At 45.4% G+C, this 22,500-nt stretch overlaps 1 protein-coding gene across 2 annotated transcripts in view; it reads left to right on the plus strand.

The window, feature by feature from the left end:
* The window catches only part of scap (SREBF chaperone), a 58,915-nt gene that overhangs the window by 14,352 nt on the left and 22,063 nt on the right, over nt 1-22,500 (plus strand). For both annotated transcript variants that reach the window (XM_063198656.1, XM_063198657.1), the window contains exons 6-14: nt 574-679; nt 1,824-1,996; nt 12,381-12,507; nt 14,788-14,900; nt 15,464-15,558; nt 16,589-16,687; nt 17,900-18,112; nt 19,232-19,587; nt 20,788-20,934. In XM_063198656.1, the coding sequence (XP_063054726.1) occupies nt 574-679; nt 1,824-1,996; nt 12,381-12,507; nt 14,788-14,900; nt 15,464-15,558; nt 16,589-16,687; nt 17,900-18,112; nt 19,232-19,587; nt 20,788-20,934 (1,429 nt within the window). The remainder of the gene's footprint in view (nt 1-573; nt 680-1,823; nt 1,997-12,380; nt 12,508-14,787; nt 14,901-15,463; nt 15,559-16,588; nt 16,688-17,899; nt 18,113-19,231; nt 19,588-20,787; nt 20,935-22,500) is intronic.

Genomic DNA, 22,500 nt, shown 5'->3' on the forward strand with positions numbered 1-22,500 from the left:
ACTTCTCTTTTGAGAAACTCACCCCTGGTTTGTGTTCATAGCACGGTCCTTGGAGGACTTCATAAAGTTTTGAAGTGGCTCCTCGAATAACTAAAAGGTTCCTCACCCCTGAAGTGGAGTCATCATGATTGAATACTGTATATCAGTGTTTCTCAACTGGTGGGTCGCGACCCAAAAGTGGGTCGCGGAGGGGTCATGGGTGGGTCGCGGAGCCTTGGTGTAAAAAAAAAATGTAATTCTAAAAAAAAAAAATCCAACTTTTCTTGCAACAATTTACAACTTTTATTTTGATAGGCTAGTGAACTCTGTGTCATCTGTTGTCATAGATACAATCTGAATGTTTATGCGAGATGGATAGCGTGCAACCAGTCATTCGAGTCTTGGTTACATTTTGAGAATTGACTTGAACGCTAAAAAAATTGGGTCGCGACCGAATGAGAGTGGAAAATGGTGGGTCCCAAGACTGTTCCAGTTGAGAACCACTGCTGTATATGGTATATAAATCCAAACAACAAAACAGTGATTTTACTAATATTCATTGCGGTTCCTCACCCCTGCTCTGCCTGTTCCCAGACCTGCTGTTTGGGGTGCCCGGGAAGCATACGGGCGTCAGTCTGGACGGCCGCAAGCGCGTGGTCACCTACACCATCACCATCGCACTCAGCAACTATGACGCCAGGTGAGGAATTAACAACCTGACTGGTATTTGTATATATGCTAATGTCATTGGTTTGGACTTTGGTTTTATGATGTGGACACACAGACACACACGCCGTCAACGTCATCAAGATCATCATCACCACACGTGTATACACATAGCCTGATTATCATAGACTTTCAAATCTCGATTAGAAGCAGCAACGCTGTCGAAGGTGTTGCATCACTAGGAGGGCGCAGCCTGGCTAGTACACACACACACACACACACACACACACACACACACACACACACACACACACACACACACACACACACACACACACACACACACACACACACACACACACACACACACACACACACACACACACACACACACCATCAGCATCATCACTACGCATCTACATGCACACACACACACACACACACACACACACACACACACACACACACACACACACACACGTGCGCACACAAACACAAACATAGTATGTGTTATTTCACATTTGTTTAGCCTGCCGCAGGGTGTGTATTGTATACGCTTTTGTTAACAGTGCTGGTTTGAAGTACAATTGCTACATGTTTGATGTATCTATTCTACATTTGTGTGTCTGAGTCTGTGTCGGTCCATATGTTTGTCTGTCCATATGTTTGTCTGTCCATATGTTTGTCTGTCCATATGTTTGTCTGTCCGTGTGTATGTCTGTCCTTGTGTGTTTGTTCATTTGTGTGTGTGTCTGTCTGTGTGTGTCTGTCCATATGTGTGTGTGTCTGTCTGTTTGCCTGTCTGTCTGCTCATATGTGTGTGTGTGTGTGTGTCTGTCTGTTTGCCTGTCTGTCTGCTCATATGTGTGTGTGTGTGTGTGTGTGTCTGTCTGTCTGCCTGTCTGTCTGCTCATATATGTATGTGTGTTTGTGTGTGTGTGTGTGTGTGTCTGTCTGTCTGTCTGTCTGCCTGCCCATACGTGTGTGTGTATATATGTGTGTGTGTGTCTGTCTGTGTGTGTATGTGTATGTGTCTGTCTCTCTGTGTGTCTGTCTGACCGTGTGTGTGCGTGCGTGTTTGTGTGTGTGTGTGTATGTGTATGTGTCTGTCTCTCTGTGTGTCTGTCTGTCTGACTGTGTGCGTCTGTGCGTGTGCGTGTGCGTGTGCGTGTGTGTAGGTTCCTGAGCAGCCTGCGTGTCCGCCTGAAGCAGCTCCACCCGTCTGTGAACTGCAGTCTCCGTGACGACCACATGCTGCACGTGCACTTCAAAGAGGAGATTGGCATCGCAGAGCTCATCCCCCTCGTCACCACCTACATCATACTCTTCGCATATATCTACTTCTCCACACGTACGTATAACACACACACACACACACACACACACACACACACACACACACACACACACACACACACACACACACACACACACACACACACACACACACACACACACACACACACACACACACTCCTCCACGTACTCTTCTTACTTCTCTCTTCTTCTCTCTACTACACACACTCACACACTCACACTCACACACACTCACACTCACACTCACACACACACTTAGACTCTCAGACTCTCACATCATTATCCTCTTAACCTACATCTACCTCTCCACGCCGGAATCTCTCTTCGTCTCTCTCTCTCTCTCTCTCTCTCTCTCTCTCTCTCTCTCTCTCTCTCTCTCTCTCTCTCTCTCTCTCTCTCTCTCTCTCTCTCTCTCTCTCTCTCTCTCTCTCTCTCTCTCTCTCTCAAACACACACCGGTTTAATCTTATCGCAGTAGAGAAGTACAGCTGACCGTGACCTGACCAATCATCTGACAAATAACTTTGCCTGTCATACGGAGGCTACACATTGAAGCATTTACAGAGATACTGACTTTTTTTAAGATTATCTTTATTGATTTATTAAAATATTTCCCATACAAGTCACTCGACATGACTGTCCTCAGGTTGCACTTTGAATCATAAAATCCAACATGATGTTACGAAATGACAAAATCTCCCTATCCCTTCCTTCCTCCCTCCCTCCCTCCCAGTGTAGGATTACAGATTCTGTTTGCACACCTCCTTTGGCCAGCTGCGTCGGAGGGGAACCCCTGGGTCGCCAACGTGAGAGACAAGAAGGCTCCCGCACACTGTTCACATTTGCAGTGCTTAGGTCACAAGTAAAGGCTGCAAAAGTGAACATTGTGTGGGAGCTTTCTTGTCTCTAAGGGCTACAGATTCTTGATTCCATAAGACGAGGAGAAGCTTCATACTTTATCTGTTTTGGGAGGTTGTCATTTCACAGCCTCTACTTTAGGGGTGTAAATAATAATCGAAATGTATCGATGCATCGATCCTACGGCCAGCGATTTAATCAAATCGTATCGTATCTCGGGGCATTCTTAAGTAGCGAAAAATAATGGAATCGCTGGCCCCTGTACAATGCCCTTGCGCAATAACATATTAGCGTATCGTATCGTATCGTATTGTGGGGAACTTATCGAAAATAATCAAATCCCTGCTTTAAGAAATCAATACCGTATCATATCGTCATGGAGACTGTGTTCTCATTACTCCCACACTGCACTGCACTGCACTGCACTGCACTACACTACACTACACTACACTACACTACTCTACACTACACTACTCTACTCTACTCTACTCTACTCTACTCTACTCTACGCTCCGCTCCGCTCCGCACCGCACCGCACCGCACCGCACCGCACCGCACCGCACCGCACCACACCACACCACACCACACCACACTACACTACACTACACTCTGTTGCTGAGTCACGGCCATTGACCAATACAGTATGTGATGCCTCTGAGGTTAATCCTCCGGTCTCGTCTCATCTCATCTCCAATCTAATCTATACACGCCACCAGTCGTGCTGGAGAGCTTTTCTCTGTGTGCGTGTGCGTGCGTGCGTGCGTGTGTGCGCATTTTTGTCTGCTGTGTGTCTGTGCGCGCGCTTTTATTGTGTGCCTATTTGTCTGCTGTGTGTGTGTGTGTCTTGTCCGTGTACTTTGTGTCTGCTGTGTGTGTGTGTGTGTGTGTGTGTTTCTTGTGCGCCTGTTTGTCCTCTATGTCTGTGCCTGTGCCTGTGTGTAAAACCGTCAAACCTGACAGGGCAGGACATGTGTCCTTTTTGGCTTTGGCACAGTAGAATGTAGGGCAGCGGGGCATTGACCTTGCTATGTGGTTAGCTGCTGGCCTTGGTGTGTGCAGTGCGCCTGGGAAAGCGGTTTGGGTGTCAGACGTGTAGCCCAAAGGTTGCCGGTTCGACTCCCGACCAGCCAGGTTGGTGGGGGGAGTAATTAACCAGTGCTCTCCCCCATCCTCCGCCATGACTGAGGTACCGTCCGGCCGCACTGCTCCCTTTCGGGCGCCATTGGGGGCTGGCCCCTCGCACGTGTGAGGCATAAATGCAATTTCGTTGTGTGCAATGTGCAGAGAACACTTGTGTGCTGTAGAGTGCTGTGTCACAATGGCGATGAGAGTTGGAGTTTCCCAGTTGGGGCTTTCACTTTATTTTGGACATTTGCCATGCAGTAGCTTAAAATGCGAAGTAATATGCTGGCTGGGTGTTAAAGCCAATGTTGCATCCCCATCCGTTACTAAATCCAGTGAGTCATCATGAATGAAGTAAGCTTTCCATCTCACCTCATGAGTCACCTGGATGATGGCAGAAAAGTGTGTGCAATAGCTGACCACACACACACACACACACACACACACACACACACACACACACACACACACACACACACACACACACACACACACACACACACACACACACACACACACACACACACACACACACACACACACACACAGCTGTATTCCTGTGTATGAGTGACCAATTACACTTCCCCCTGGTCTGGTCTGGTCTAACATTATCAGTCCAACTGCGACCGCTCCACGTTGTTGCCAGCTCCTGGCATTGGTGTCTGTTTCTGAGTGTGTGTATGCATCTATGTGTGTACAATGCTGTGTAAATATGTGTGTGTCTGTGTCTATGTTGGTCCATACCTGAGGCGTGTGAGTGTGTGAGTGTGTGAGTGTGAGTGTGAGTGTGAGTGTGAGTGTGAGTGTGAGTGTGAGTGACTTGGGTCCTTATGGCCCAGACTTGGGTCCTTATGGCATTTTATGCATTGAGTTGGGGCCCCTTTCAGATGACTTTGTCCTGGGCCCAGCCATAGATTTCAGTGGCCCTGAAGCCATTGGCATCAGTTGGTTCTCTGGCATCAGCTCTGGCTAGCTCCGATTAGAGCGAGTGAGCGAGCGGGCGGGTCAGGGGCGGACAGGCAGCAGGCCATTTTCCCTCTTCTCCCTCCTGGCTGAAAAAGTGGTGGAGACGCGCTCACACTACACTATCACCAGAGAGAGTAGATAAGAGAGAGGTTCCATTGGCCCATTGTTTCCGGATTCTATTATTGGGGGGGAATCCCCCTTTAGGCAGATCTAGGCAGACCTAAGGACTGTTCTATTCAATGCTAGGAGTATTATGACACACCCCTTTAGGCAGACCGGAACCTGGTCATGTGAGGTGCCCATAGCAACCTATTACATTTGCATATCTCTATATACTTAAAGAATCTCTGCTATCACCTAATGATTACCGGTATCACAGTTTAACTGGGTGCCGAATCCCACATAAACCATAAATGAATGAAGCAAGCGATGGACAGCACTCTTCAGATTCTTTAATTAATTAGGCCACACCAATTTAATTTGTTGGTTCTCGGATTCGCCGCTTGTATTTTGTATCAAAATGGAAAAAAAAAAAAAATCAGTTTCAATACCGCAAAAAATGAAATCGCTAAAAAAAATCAGAACTGCATGTTTTCATGAACGGAGAGAACCAATAAAACCACTCCTTTCAACATGCCGATTACGACTAGCGAATCAGGAAACGTGTTACATTCAAATGGTTTTACAGACAAACATGCAATGACAAGTTGAAGCCCCTGTGGGTTAGCAGTAGCAGCGGTGAAACACAGTATGGCTCTTATTGGAATTAGTGGAGTGGGATAGCAGTTTTTTAAAAAAAGAAAAACAACAACTATGGTCCCGCTTGGAGGAAGCAACCCCCGGGGCAGCAGCCAGTGTATGGCATAGTACGCACAAGAACAAGAAACTCGTCGACAGGGTAACAGAAGTCGAAGGATTCCCAGATTGTCGCTCCCCAACCCCAAATCGTTCGTTCCGGTCGGCACGCTCTCACTAGCCAGACTATCGAGCCCACCGCCATATAACGGAGCTAGTTATCTTTTTGATGTTAGTTTTTTGAACCCTATGCCTAACTCTAAACCTAACCCTAAATTGCTTGTATGTGGCAGTGTATGATAATACGTGAAATATAATCGGGTGGGATAGAACGTCTGGGAGTGATAAACCACCTGGGGCTACCGGGAGTTATTTCAGTTGGGAGTGTCCATCTGCCACCGAAGTCGAAGACAAAGAGAACTTCGGGGATTTATTCGACAGAACCATTTCAACAACCAGCCAAGAGTCTGTGCAGGTGGGTTCCATTAACTATATTATTTGCTTGGTGTATGATAGGGCAAGGGCAACCAAAACTTTCTGAAGTATTAGCCATCCGATAAATCCTGGTCAAAGTAGAACTAGTTCGTAATGAATATGTACTTTCCACCCATTTGCGGGCCTCAAAGTTACTCAAAACTTCGTCGCGTGGGTGTTGACACGTAAAGCAATGTATAGAGAAGTTTGATACTGCGCCGGATAGTTTAGATAAAAGTACATTTTCGAATGATGCGCCCTGGTGAACATGGTCACAGGGCGCCGCCATCTTTCTTGTCAGTCAGGAAGTTCCACCGAGCCGGAGAGAAAGTAAACAACGTGCCATGTGATGCATCAATAATTGCATATTCTCAGCTGCTTTGACATTCTATCTATGCACTTCCCCTGAATACATTTTCGATATGCATCACTCAACACCGTCCGTCAAACACCGAGGGGTTATATCACTGACGTTACCTATTGTTTACTTCTTCTACGGCTCGGTGATGACATCGTACAGGGTTGGACAAGTTTAGGCAAATACACTATTATTTCCACTTGCCCAAACCAAATGCATTGTACTTGCACGTTACTTTTTGTTGTGTTTTTTGTTTGTTTGTTTGTTTGTTTTTTCCAAAGGGGAAAAAAAACTCTGAATTCTATCAAGGTTGCTTGCTTTGTTTAAATGAGATACTTTTTCTGACAAAAAGGGCATATTTTGACTGGCATCAATATAATATCTTTATTTGATGAAAATTGTGTGTCTTTTGCTCCAATAATGCGCAATGCATAAAAATACTTGCCCGATATGCACTTGCCCAAACAGTGCTTTTACTTGCTCTGTGCAAGAAGGCAATAGGCCTTGTCCAACCCTGGAAGATTGCAACTGTTAAAAATAAAGGAACTGTATATGTCTACATTTAAAAATGTCTTATTTTGATTTACATTCCAGGTATTCATCTCACAGACAACACCACCAGTTGGTGATGGGGCTGAGGATCGTACACATACCAAACGGGACCAATTGCCCTTTGTCAGCTCCTGTGAAGATGCTACTGTGTGACTTTCAATGCAAGTACATAACCTACATACCTATAGCTTGTAATTCCATTGATATGGTCACAAATGCTGTATTTGCTGTCTTGTTCAATAAAGACTGCGGTTTCAGACTGTTGAATCATCTCAGTTTATTCAAACCAGATTAATATAATAATTGCCCTGTGAGCTAATTTTGTGCCTGGTCTATTTGGCTGCCTTAATTCCCTTCTACACTGTCCTTCTCCATGTCCAGGTGTTTGCCTGTCTTGCACCTTCCTTTGGAGGTCCATGTGAGGCTGATATACAGGTGGTATAACATAACAGTCCCCTTATTACATCCGTGGCATTACCACACGACTAATTTTTTTTATTTTTATTTTTTTTTCCGCCCTCTCGCTTCAACTTTTTCCTGAAAAAATCCGAGAACCAACAAATTAAATTGGTGTGGCCTTAATTTAAAAAAAATAAAAATCTAGTTCTGTCCTTCGCCTCCTTCTTCCCTCCTGGCTGAACCATAGCTTTCAGCGGCCCTGAAGCCAATTATTGGCATCAGTTGGGTTGGGGCCCTTTCAGATGACTTTGTCCTGGGCCCAAAAGAAGGAAAATCAGCACACCGTTGCTGCTCACCAATTTATTCAACACAACGTTTCGACCTGAGGCGGTCTTCGTTAGGTGTATAGGTGTGTGTCTGTATAAATCATTCCTTCTTCTTTTAAGCATCTTTGTTTGATCCAGCACCTGCGTTACTGGATGTGCACGCTTCCTTCACACTACTTTTGTCCTGGGCCCAGCCATAGCTTTCAGTGGCCCTGTAGCCGTTGGCATCAGTTGGTTCCTTGGCACCAGCTCTGGCTGGCTCTGATTAGAACGAGCGAGCGGGTCAGGGGCAGGCGGGCAGCAAGCCATTTTCCCTTATTTCCCTCCTGGCTTGAGCCCCAGGCAGGGCTGTTCCTGTCTGGACCAGGGATAATCTCCTCAGATCGACAAACAAACACACACACATACACACAGACACACACACACACACACACACAGACACACACACACAGACAGACACACACAGACAGACACACACACACACACAGACACACACACACACACACACACACACACACACACACACACACACACACACACACACACACACACACAAAAACACACACAGACACAAAAACACACACAGACACAAAAACACACACATACAGAAACACAAACACAAAAACACACCCCTCAGATCAGTACATGCGACTTTTGGCTCTCTCTCAGAAGAGGCGTCACAGACGGCTCTCCTGCCCGCCCGCCTTCCCGTCCGCCTGCCCGTCTGCCCGCCTGACCGCCTTCCCGCCCGCCTGCCTAGTGCTGCAGTGCCCCAATCCACCCCCCTGGACAAGCGCGGCATCTGTACATGCGGCCTCTGGCTCTCTCCTGTTGCCTGATTATCATCGACTTTCAAATCTCTGTTTGAGACTTGGTCTGATCCCTTGCATAACGAGTAAAGTTTCCCAAACAGCATGGTCGATCTGCCTCCCTCGGTTTGCTACTGGTCGCGGCAAGGAAAGGCTATGCCAAAGTTTGAACTAAGGATTTTCCTAGTCCCAATAGAACATCTTTGCTTAAACCACGTCACTGCTTTGAACACGCCTCTGCCTTAAGTTGATTAGTTCCAGACAAAGTGGGTGGAGATCTTGATTTCTCCGGAGCTCAGAAATTATGTTTATATTGCTCGTGACCTGACTAGGTGAAGGTCTTGTGTCTCTAGAAGGGCGTTGCCTGGCTATCTCTCCTGCAGGGTTTGCCTCGGAGGAGACGTCACGGATATTACTGTAAATTCGTTTTGATATTTTTTTTTATTTCATGGCAGGATCCATGAAATAAAATAAACAACAAAAAGGATTTTAAGTGTGTGACGAGAGAGAGAGAGAGAGAGAGAGTTCTGCAAAGACATATTAGGGGTACACAGAACATCATCTAACATGGCATGCCGAGCAGAACTGGGGAGGTTTCCGCTTTCTATTGAAGTCAATAAAAGAGCATCTAAATTCTGGCTACACCTAGCTCATAGCAACTCTACATCATATCATCTAAAGGCCTTTCATCACAAGTTGGCCACAGAAAATGACATCCTCTTTAAAATAGCATATAAGAACAAGATAACACACTTAAGCCATATTACAAAATCTTTACTTATAGATATAGACAAAACAAACAAAAATCAGTATCTGGAATTTTGGGAGAATGAAATAAAAAATAATCAGAAACTAGACATATACAGGGCTTTAGAGAGACCATACTGTCTAGCGCCATATTTACTACAAGTTAGAGAAAGAAAAAAAAGAAGACTCATGACGAAATATAGAATAAGTGACATCAATTTGAACATTGAAAAGGGAAGACACCACAAAACGTGGCTACCGAGAGAAAGGAGAACCTGTGTATATTGTATAAACATGATCGAAAATGAAGAACACTTCTTAATTCACTGTTCCAAATACACTGCCACAAGACAGGTATTCTTTAATATGCTGAGAACAAAAATACCCAATTTTGACAACCTGTCAATAAAGGAAATGATATTTATATTATTGGGAGAAGACATCAACTATTGCTGTTTAGCAGCAGATTACTTAATGACATGCCACCAGTTAAGAGATGTTTGAACAATATTTTGTATGTATGTGCACGTATAAGCATGTAGGCCTATGTATTTATGTATGAGTACCGAAATAAAAAATATAGATTATATACATGGCCTACATGGTTAGTTTCCTTAAGAATAATTTCATTTATGTTTAATTTGACACAATTATTTTACTTGTTTCATTTTACATTACATTACATTACATTGCATTTGGCAGACGCTTTATAACCAAAGCGACTTTCAGAAGAGGACATAATCAAGCCAACATCACAAGCAAATACAAAGTGCACAGGAGATATACAGAACAACAAGTGCAATTACAAAGAGGGGTTAGTTTTTTTTTTTATATATATAATAAAGAGGAAATAACGAGAACACACACACACAAACACACACTCACAAACTAAACTAAACTAAACATAATGTCAGGATTCTGCCCTGGGGCAAGGCCAGTTCAATCATTAGTCTAGTAGATTCTCTCGAAAGAGGAATGTCTTTAGTTGTTTCTTGAAGGCTGCAAGAGAGGTGCTTAGTCTTGCTGCCTCTGGGAGACTGTTCCACCACTTGGGAACCACAACGGAGAACAATCTTGACTGGGAGTACCTAGAGCGACTGGATGGCAGAGCCAGACGGCTTGTGCTGGATGAGCGCAGATCTCTTCCAGTAACATAAGGCGTTAGTAGGTCCTTCAGATAAGCTGGGGCCGTTCCTGTGATGGTTTTGTAGGCAAGGGTCAATGCCTTGTGCTTGATCCGGGCGGCGATCGAACCAGTGCAACTCATAAATAGAGGAGTAACATGGGTCCTTTTGGGTTGATTGAATATCAACCGTGCCGCCGCATTCTGGATCATCTGCAGAGGCTTTAGCGCACAAGCAGGTAGACCTGTCATGAGTGAGTTGCAGTAGTCAACGCGGGACAGGACAGGTAGAATATTGTGTCAGCACAGGTCTGATATTCCGTACGTTGGACATCTGGATTCGACAGGTCCGGGTGACCGAGTTGATGTAGTTGGAGCATGACAGCTCATCATCAATCATGACGCCAAGGTTTTTGGCGACTTTGTTTGGGGTCACGATGGTGGAGCCTATCTTGAGGTTGATGTTGTGACTGAGCGGCTCTTTAGCTGGGATCACCAGGAGCTCTGTCTTGGCCAGGTTCAGCTGTAGGTGGTGGTCCTTCATCCATGTTGACAAGTCGGTGAGGCAGGCAGAGATGCGTTCCGAAACCGTGGTGTCCTCTGGACGGAACGACAGGTACATCTGGGTGTCATCAGCATAGCAGTGGTAGGAGAACCCATGTGTTTGAATGACACGTCCCAGGGAGGACGTGTATATTGCAAACAGAAGGGGTCCCAGCACTGATCCTTAGTTTAATGAAAGACATTTGTTATTGTTTTTCATTCCTTTTCCTTTAAAAAAAAAATACATTTTTTTAAAAAATATATATATATATATATTGTTTTTCTTCTGTATCAGCTTTAGCAACAATGATTGCATCATTCATGCTAATAAAGCTTTGTTTGATTTGATTTGAGAGAGAGAGAGAGAGAGAGAGAGAGAGAGAGAGAGAGAGAGAGAGAGAGAGAGAGAGAGAGAGAGAGAGAGAGAGAGAGAGAGAGAGAGAGAGAGAGAGAGAGAGAGAGAGAGAGAGAGAGAGAGAGAGAGAGAGAGGCAGAGAGAGAGAGGCAGAGAGAGAGAGGCAGAGAGAGAGAGGCAGAGAGAGAGAGAGAGACAGAGACAGAGAGGTGAGAAATGCTTCAAGAGAGAGAGAGAGATCATTCTCAATGTCTTATTTAAATGTTTTAGTTTAACTGCACATTGGAGATGAGTCAAATGCAATTTCAAACTTTTCTGCTAACCCTTTTACATAGTTGTTTGAAAATAAAATAGACTTGACTTGACTTGACTCCGAAAATTACGGTCAGTCTTTGCCCTGCACCTTTTGTGCACAAAGGGCTTTTTTCCTTGAATCGCCTCTTTGGGCCATGTTTCCGCTTCAGATCAATGACCAAGGCTGCCTGTGTCAGATTCCTAGAACTTCCCACACATTAGTCTTGTACATGCTCTCAAAGATGCATTTAAGATATCTCTCTCTCTCTCTCTCTCTCTCTCTCTCTCTCTCTCTCTCTCTCTCTCTCTCTTTCTCTTTCTCTTCTCTCTCTTCTCTGTCTTTTACCTATGTAGCTTTTGTTTTTTTGTGATTGTCTTGTGACTCTGTATTCCAAGAATTTGCAATAAAGGTGTGTTAAAATTCAAATTCTCTTCTCTCTCTCTGTCTGTCTCTCTCTCTCGCTCTCTCCCTCTCTCTCTCTCTCTCTCTCTCTCTCTCTCTCTCTCTCTCTCTCTCCCTGCCCCCCCTCTCTCTCTCTCTCTCTTTCTTTCTCTTTCTCTTTCTCTTTCTCTCTCTCTCTCTCTCTCTCTCTCTCTCTCTTTTTCTTTCTTTCTTTCTTTCTTTCTTTCTTTCTTTCTTTCTTTCTTTCTTTCTTTCTTTCTCTCTCTCTCTGTCATCCCCCCCTCTCTCGCTCTAGGTAAGATTGACATGGTGAAGTCCAAATGGGGTTTGGCTCTGGCTGCCGTGGTTACCGTGCTCAGTTCTCTGCTAATGTCCGTGGGCCTCTGCACCCTCTTTGGTCTGACGCCCACCCTGAACGGAGGGTAAGACACACACACACACACACACACACACACACACACACACACACACACACACACACACACACACACACACACACACACACACACACAGATGTCACCACTGCTGCTGAGAGGAGACTTATGGTAGGGACACACAATCCATCTCTTTCACACACACACACACACACACACACACACACACACACACACACACACACACACACACACACACACACACACACACACACACACACACACACACACACACACACACACAGCCATACTCAAACTATCAAACACAAACAGCATGCACAAACACAACACGTGCAAAGAGACTTGAACTCATCATGCTTCATGCAACACCCATGTGTACTCCATGTGCACAGACACAGGCCGACCTGCGTAACGGGCATGTCCTCTCCGGTGCGTTGGCCCACATTTATCATGTCATGTTGACTCAAACTACAACTCACCCCACATCCCACCCAACTCCCCCCGCCCTCACCCCACCCACCCCGTGGGTGTCTGCTTCTCATTGATTCTCTTCTAAACAAGTTGAATGGTTCAAGAGTAGGTTAATATCCAACTAGCTCTGGTGATGGCAGCGGTTTGGTGATTTGTGACTGGCCATGGGTGGGAGGGATAGAAGGTGGAGGGGGCCTTTTTTCTGTGTTGGGATAGATTTCAGGTGGGCGGGGAGTCTTTTTTTTTCTTTTTTTGTTAGAGCCAATCATAGGAGCCAGAAGTGCTTAGATCCACAGTGGTGTGAGCTCGCACCATGGACACACTATTTTTCTTGGAATCAGTGGGCTCCACACACACACACACACACACACACACACACACACACACACACACACACACACACACACACACACACACACACACACACACACACACACACACACACACACACACACACACACACACACACACACAGCTGGAGCTGACCTCTCGTCTTTACTGAGGTGTCCGTTGAGGAGGTCATATATCAGAATATGTGAAGGCTACGGGTTATGCAAGCAACCTCCCCCATGCGTTTGCACTGCACACACACACATACATACGCACACACACTCACACATACACACACACACACCCTCATACACATCTCCTCCTCTCTACCTTTGAAGTGTGTAGACTCTCCTATGCCGTTTTTATGGCCCTTGTCTAATCCACCCGCCAACACACACACACACACACACACACACACACACACACACACACACACACACACACACACACACACACACACACACACACACACACACACACACACACACACCCTGCACTTACACGGTCACCTTTCTAGCAGTGGCCTGGTCCAGTTCCTTGCTCACACCTCTCCACTCACCTTTCCCCCACATACCTCATTAGCGTGACACTGGAGTGAATCTCGCTCTGTTGCTATACTGCTCTAAGTCCAGTGATTCTTAACTGGAATGGAACCCACCATTGTCTATGGCCATTCAATTGTGACCCAATGTTTTGGTTCAACTCTGTTGGTCTTTGGGTCGTTGAGAGACCGGTTTGCTATTTGGAGTGTTTACATGTGAAATAGGTCTGTTTTACAATAAAACCATACATTTAGTGATACAGTTATGTTTTATTAATTTATTCAACACCATATCTTCCCTCAATCTGGGAACTGGCAATAAAACGATTATTTAACATGTTTACACCACAGTTTGGCGACCCCTCCGCGATCCACTTTTCAATCCCAACCCACCAGTTAAGAAACTCTTCTCTTCTCTTCTCTTCTCTTCTCTTCTCTTCTCTTCTCTTCTCTTCTCTTCTCTTCTCTTCTCCTCTTTCTCCTCCATCTCTTCTCTCCTACTCCTCTCCTTCTTCTCTTCTCTTCTCTTCTCTTCTCTTCTGTCTCATCCCTCCACTCCTCTCCTCTCCTCTCCTCTCCTCTCCTCTTCTCTTCTCTTGTCTCTCCCTCTGCTCTGCTCTCCTGCGTGGCCATGTGAGAACAGCATGCATGGTGTTGTGAGTGCTGGAGTGCTGGAGTGCAAAATGGGTCACCATCAACACCACACACACACACACACACACACACACACACACACACACACACACACACACACACACACACACACACACACACACACACACACAGATCTAGTGTGAAAACCTTGTTTTGCTTCTCACGATTGTTTTTTCGTAGTCTAGTTTAATATTACAGCAGTCGGCACAGATTCAATAAAATGTGTATGTGTATCTGTGTGTATGTGTCTCTGTGTTTGTGTGTGCATGTGTGCGTGTGTGTGTGTGCGCTTGTGTGTGTTGCTGTTCCAGAGAGATCTTTCCCTACCTGGTGGTGGTGATCGGGCTGGAGAATGTGCTGGTCCTCACCAAGTCGGTAGTCTCCACACCTGTGGACCTGGAGGTCAAGCTGCGTATCGCACAAGGTGAGGTCAAAGGTCAGAGATCAGGAGAAGGGTGAAGTAGGAAGTGACATGTGCACGCGAGCACACACACACACACACACACACACACACACACACACACACACACACACACACACACACACACACACACAGGTCAGGAGAACGGCGATAGAAAAAAGGGACACACACACACACAGGCCAGGAGAATGCCGGTAGAAGAAAGATACACACACACACACATAGGTCAGGAGAGTGGGGGATAGAAGAAAGTGAAGTGGGGGGCCACTGTGGCACTGCGCGCGAAGTCCTCCACATATGGGCTTGCATGCCCATGGCAACCTGGGTTTGAGTCCAGCCCTGGGTCCTTTGCCAGCCCTGCCCCATCTCTTTTTCCCACTCTCTTCCTGTCATACTCTCAGATATTTAGAAGCTTGTGAATAAAGCTCAAAATCTAAACAATAAAGACAAAAACATTGACGACTCAAACACAAACAACACTATCAAATCCTCCTAGGTCATTGCAGTGGCATACTGTGCAGGCACGTCTTATGTCTAACCTGAATGTAAACGTGCTCGTGTTTCAGGTTTGAGTAACGAGAGCTGGTCCATCATGAAGAACATGGCTACTGAACTGGGCATCATCCTCATTGGATACTTCACCCTGGTGCCCGCCATACAGGTACCTGCCCTCCAAAATGTCTGTGCACAGCAGTGCTTACAATCATGCATCTCAAAGTGTATCAACAGTTTGAAAGGTGGCAGATAGTGGTGTGCATTGGCACTGCCTTCACGATTCGATCCGATTATGATTCGATTTCGATTCGATTCGATTACGGCGGTTTCGATTCGATTCGATTCAATTCTACGATGCATTGCAATTCATTACATTTCTACTGAAAGCAAAGCAAATGTTTCATCAGTCATGATGAGGCAATGCAAGTAGTTAGATACTGAGCAACATTTTATTGACTGTTTTCTGTATCAGTGTTGCTGTTTTCAATGCTTTGAAGTGCTTTTATTTAATTTAACATTCATTTGCTCCTGAAATATCCACGGAAGTAATTGAAACTTGAAATTTTTTTCGCATTGATTCTGGAACTTGCCACATTGAATTGAATTGACCATGCCCCGCATTGCATTGCAATGCCGAATCGATTATTGTTGACACCACTAGTGGCAAATTTGGCTACGTGATCCAGTCAGTGTCACTGAGGCGTTTTTCAGCTCACTTCATTCAACAGTCCTTGTAATAGTATACTGTATCTACATCACAAGGTAAGCCTACTGTGTAACAGTGATCGTAACCATACAAAATGTTATTCACTTACTTACACACCTAGTATAGGGTTAGTTTTGGGGTACAGTGTGTATATGATATTGCTGTACATGGTGTTGTAACCATTAAATAAATGTTGATTCTCTTTCCTATTAGGCACACAATCAGTAGGATTAAATTGGGGCTCTTATTATTTTTAAAGGCTATCTACTTAGAACCTAGAACAACTGAATGTTATTAACAGGAAAGAAAATCAACACTTCAAGTGTTCGTTTTGTTTACATTACATTATATTACATTTAGCAGACGCCTTTGACCAAAGCAACTTTCCTATTAAGCACATTCAGTTGCTGTAGGGTCGTCTCCCCCCCCCCCCCCCCTGGCTGTATTCATCAGTTCTGCTGTGCTGACTGTGCTCTTCTGGTCCCCGCAGGAGTTCTGTCTGTTTGCTGTGGTGGGCCTGGTGTCAGATTTCTTCCTGCAGATGTTCTTCTTCACCACCGTGCTCTCCATAGACATCCGTCGCATGGAGGTGAGAGCACACAGCACTCCGTTTGCTTTGCTCGCCATGTTTGCTCTTCTTCGCTCCCCCAACACACGCGCACACACACACACACACACACACACACACACACGCACACACGAATGCACGCACACAAATACATACTCACACACACACACACACGCACAAACACACACACACACACACACACACACACACACACACACACACACTGACACACACACACACACACACACACACACACACACACACACACACACACACACACACACACACACACACACACACACACACACACACACACACACACACACGTTTGCTCTTCTTCACTCCCCCCCCACTGACCCCTGCAGTTTACACATGGACTTCATCACTCTTGTTTTCACTGGCCTAATAGTCCTGACTGCTGACATAATACAATGGATATTGCTGCTAAGGCGATACAAAGTCCAGTTGCTTCGAACAAAATTCAAAACTTAACCAACTGGTGACCTGAATTACTGCAGTCTTGTGGCAAATTGCTTACATGTCTGTCTTTTTTTTTTAAAATGTAAAAGATATTTTTATTGGCTTTTTGGATTGGCTATTTCGGATAGGACAGTGAAATTGCGACAGGAAGTGAGTGTGGAGAGAGATGGGGTAGAACCGGGGTCCCCATGGGCATGCAAGCTCACACTGCACTGCGCCACAGCGCCCCCCCTTACATGTCTGTCTTGATGTTAAATATATGAACTTGATAAAGTCAAATGGGTACCCTTGGGCACACTTTTTGGACAATCATTACATGGGTTTATCTCTTGTGGGCTTTTGAAGCAAAATGTGTTAAACCATAGGGGAAGATAAACTTTCCAGTTGTGAAAGGTGTAACAAACAGTTTTATGTTTGATTTAAACTAAAATCGTAATGTGCATAAATATGGGCACCCGACCCGATGAAGGTTATTACATGAAGGAATTACATTACATTACATTGCATTTGGCAGATGCTTTATAACCAAAGCGACTTTCAAAAGAGGACATAATCATAGCCAACATCACAAGCAAATACAAAGTGCACAGGAAATATACAGAACAACTAGATTACTATGAAGTAGAGCTCACCTTTGTGCGCAAACTTGTCTTAATGACTTTGTAAGGACTTCGGTAACAAAGACAGGTTGACTCAGTAATGGAAATTTTATTTATCATACACCGCCCCCTAACCACCTTCTTGTCTTCTTAGCTGGCCGATCTGAACAGGCGTCTTCCGGCCGAGGCTGGCATGCCCCCTCCCAAGCCGGGCCCCCTGCGTCCCCGCGAGACGCCGCCACCCCCGCGCCCCTCCCCCCACACCATCACCCTGCAGACGCCCGCCTTTCGCAACCTGCGCCTGCCCAAAAGGCTGCGGGTGGTCTACTTCCTGGCACGCACACGCCTGGCACAACGCATCATCATGGTGAGCAGAGGCGTGCAAAGACAGGGATGAGGTGGTGCTAAAGCACCTGCTCCTTTCCCCTCCTCAACAAAAAAGTGCCCTTTTTGAAAGTTCTTTTTTTTCCACAATGTATAGAGGTTGCCAACACATGTGACCAAATGGGTCGGCAACGCCTTTTGCTCCCATCGTGGGCAAATCAAATTCTAGTGCTTGTCAGATAGTATCCTGGGTCCGCCAATCCTAGTCGTGCAAACAAGAAAAAAGCAGACCTAAAAGTAAATTTATTGAGGGCAATGATGTCACGTTGGCAATCTCTATTGTGGTCTTTGTTGACATGATCATCTAGCACCAGCATGCCCATTAAAACACTAGTATGTATAGTATGTATTTATAGTATGTATAGTATGTATATTATATGATATGATATTATAAAGTTCAAACCATGCAATATCATACCACATTGGTAAGAGAGTGCTTTTACTCCTACTTTATACAACTTTGGGATGCATTCCTCAAACCCGAATGCAATTTCCCATTGGCAACTGCCCAAGTCGCTAACCGGCAAACAACTATGCTTTTGAGAAATGCACCCCTGGTCAGGGGGCAGGAGGGAATTGGGGAAGGCTGTTTCAGGGTCACTGCAAGGTCACAGCGGCGCTGGATAGACAGCAAGATGATTGTGTCAGGGGTCATTGGAGAAGGTCATTGCAGCCATATGGCAAACCTGAATGCCTGAATGTCTCCCGGGACGAACCAGCCACAGATGTGTTGTAGTTGCCCCAAACATCCTACAAAAATTTGCGTGCTGCTGCTACATGAGCAGAAAATGTGTATGTTCAAGACAAATTTCCCCCAGGACGAATAAAAAGAATCTTAAATATTTAAATCCAAATGGCTCCAAAGTGTGCTTTGCAACTGTACAATGAGTCTGATGATGACAGTACTCACAGAAAGATGAAGTCTATTAAATGTTTAATTAGTAGTAGTAGTTCTTTAAATAAATATATTTCTGTGTTTTAAAATAGTATATACAAGGCAATGAAGGCTTGTAATGGTGTTGTTACTGTACAATGCATGACCTTGAATACCAGTCTTGATAATTCGCATTACTCATCTGTGTGTTTTTTCTAATAACGACAGATCGGCACGGTGATCTGGATCGGCATCCTGGTGTACACGGACCCGGCGGGGCTGCGCACCTACCTGGCCGCCCAGGTATCGGAGCAGAGTCCTCTGGGCGAGGCCGCCGGCCTGCCGCCACACCTGGGGGTGGCCCCCGTCTTCCCTGGGGGAGACCCCACCAGCACTCTCAGCGTCCTCCCCGCCCCCGAGCCCACCCCCATCCCCGAGAACCAATCGCACGGCCACGGCCACCATGACGGGCGCAGTCCCCAGATCATCTGGGGGGGGCCCGATGACGAGGAGGGGTGGAGGAGACTGTCGTACCGACACTGGCCATCGCTGTTCAGCTACTATAACATCACACTGGCCAAGAAGTAAGTTAGCTTTACTAAACGGCAGCGTTAAGCCTTGTGTACACGAAGCGCAACTTACGCTACCTGAGCGACGGAAGGCGAATAAAGCTACTAGAGCAAATTCACCAGGAGCGAAGCGAATTAACAGCGAATTTTTTATGACTAAAGTCAAGCTAATATTATGATAATGAGCTGTGACGCAGTTCGGCGAAAACCAATAGGAACATTCATATCTCCGAATGTCACAGGCTGTCACGTGAGAGCTGTTATGTGATTAGCTAAATCAAACATGTCAATGCCTCGTCCAGGGCGAACAAAGCGAATTCATGGCGAAACTTCTTCAACCACCTCAGCTACCTGGGTCGTGTATGTCGTGCTTGGTAAACACGCAGCATTACCCTGGCCAAAAAGTGAGCCAGCTTTACTACGTGGCATTACCCTGTCAGCTTTATATATATAGTGGTACAGTACATTCAATTGTAATGCATAGAGTACAAATCCAACACATCACTCTTTAACACCCATCCGCATTCATACATGCATTCACCTTGCCATCAAATAATAAGCGTGTCTGTGTATGTGCGCTTGCTTGACTTGTTTCAGGGGTTCAGGGGTCCTTGAGTTCAGGCTGCAGTGTTCTGAGAGAGGATTATGGGTAATGGAATGGGGCTGTGGCTCCACTTCTCTGCTTCCAGATATTGGACTGTACATTGTTACGTTGGCTCAACCCCACCACACCACACCGCAAGCACACACACACACACACACACACACCACATGTGACCTATATTCTCATGTAGCGCTTTGAGCCCCGCCGACCGACCGGCCAGCCGGAGTTTCAGCAGTCTGTTGACTTTGGGACTGACTGCAAACCGGTTGTGTGTAGATGGTAGTGAAGAGAAACATCTGTAGAAGACCTTTTTTCTTTTTCCTCATTATTATTCCTTTTCTTTTTTTCCTCTTGCTTTTCTTTCCCCTGTCCTTGACACTTCTTGACTCTATGACTGTCCTTGCCTTGCCACTTGCTTGTCTTGTCTTGTCATTTTATTGCGTGTTATTTAATTCACCTCTCGTCACCTGTGTAACCCCCACCCCCCTTTCCTCACCCCACCCCACCTTCCTCCCCTGCTCTCCTCTTCTCCCTCCCTCCCCTCTCCTCTCCCCACCCCACCCCATTCCTCTCCGCACCCAACTCCCCTCCTCTCCTCTTCTCCTCCACAGGTACATCAGCATCTTGCCAGTGATCCCCGTCACACTGCACGTCACCCCGCAGGAGGCCGTGGAGATGCGGCACCCCCAGGACACGCGCCACGCCCCTCCCCCACACCCCCGGGCCCCCGACCTGCAGACCGACCTCACCCTCTACAAGTCAGTGTCCTCCTTAGCGATCGATATGTTGCATCACATTATAATATATTGTATTGCGTTGCATTACTTTACATTGGATTGCTTATAATTTTGTGTGTGAAGCATATTGAATTGCACCTGTATATGAAATGCACTATACAAATAGACTTGCCATTTTTATTGCATTACATTGGATTGCATTGGTATAGGGCAGTGATTCTCACACTATGGGCCCGGAAGGTATTCCCAAGTGAGACTTGGAATAATTTTCAAAAAATCTAAATAATATTTTTATTAGGGGTGGTACGGTTCACAAAATTCACGGTTCGGTTCATATCACGGTGTCAAGGTCACGGTTTTCGGTTCTCTACGGTTCTTTTTTTTAGTTCATGATAAATGATGCACTGGGAATATTAAACAATATTTATATAACTGCAGTTATAAAGTGATGTATAGGCTTATAATAGGCTTATTGTATAGGCTCATAATGTGAAAATGGTGTGATTTTAATTGTCATCCTCTGATTGGTCTTATACGCTAATGTTTTAATCAGAGAGACTGGATAAGATACTCCTAGAATGTCTGTTTTACATATTTTTCTGGGCAGTACATGAATTGCGGTTTGCGGATGGCACGGTTCGGTTCGGTATGTGTGTGAATTGTACGGTTTCGGTTTTCGGTGCGGTTTGTGCCATCCCTAATTCGTATGTGTTGCTGTTGACTATATATTTGAGTTGTATTGTTAACTGGGTCAGAGGTGGCCCCACACATTGGAAATGGATGGGAGGGAGCTCCTGGTATACTAGGGTTTATAACCCAGTGTCTGCCTTGTCCTTCAGTGTGTTAGTGTGACAGTGAAATCTCCCATTGTTTTCCATTTCCATAAAAGCTTTGCGGTGCACGTTTTGCCACTGGGTGTGTGTGTTTGTTTTCATGTGGTTGTTTGTGTATGTGCATGTGTCTAGGGGAAGGTTTAGGTCAAGGTGAGGGTGCAAGGTTGATGTGAGCGTCAGATATGAATGAAGCGTTGTTGAGAAAGCATTCCAAGGCCGTGCCTCGCCACCTGTGACCTTGTGTTGGGATGAGTCATCATGTCACAATCTCTCACGGTCACAGCGACCTAATCTGTCATTTTTTGTTGCACTGCAAAGTCACACAACGGATACAATGGCCACATGGCTGGACGAGTTATACTTGTATGCAGACCAGGACTCTAAATTAACTTCTTTTTCTTCAGATGTTAATTTTTACTTTCTACCAGCCAAACAGAAGTTTCACCAGCATTTGGCCAGTTGGTGAGTGTTAATTTAGAGCCCTGCTTCTGTCATTCATCTGCAGTGAATGTTGTCCTAGTTTTTTTTTCTCTTGACCACCAGTCAACTGGAAGTCATAGGACAAAGATTATGTTACCTGTACGTATGTGCAAAATGTGTTCGTGATCGTGATAATGCCCACATTGCTTGGAGTCAGTGTTGCCAGATTAAAAAATGCTTAACTAACATACCAAAACCTAAAAATTATCGTTTTTTTGGGAGATTGTTTTCGGAGGAAAGTATCATACACAATACACAAAACAAATGGTTGTTT

This window comes from Engraulis encrasicolus, chromosome 5 (genome assembly GCF_034702125.1).
Source record: "Engraulis encrasicolus isolate BLACKSEA-1 chromosome 5, IST_EnEncr_1.0, whole genome shotgun sequence".
In the NCBI taxonomy this organism is placed as follows: Eukaryota; Metazoa; Chordata; class Actinopteri; order Clupeiformes; family Engraulidae; genus Engraulis; species Engraulis encrasicolus.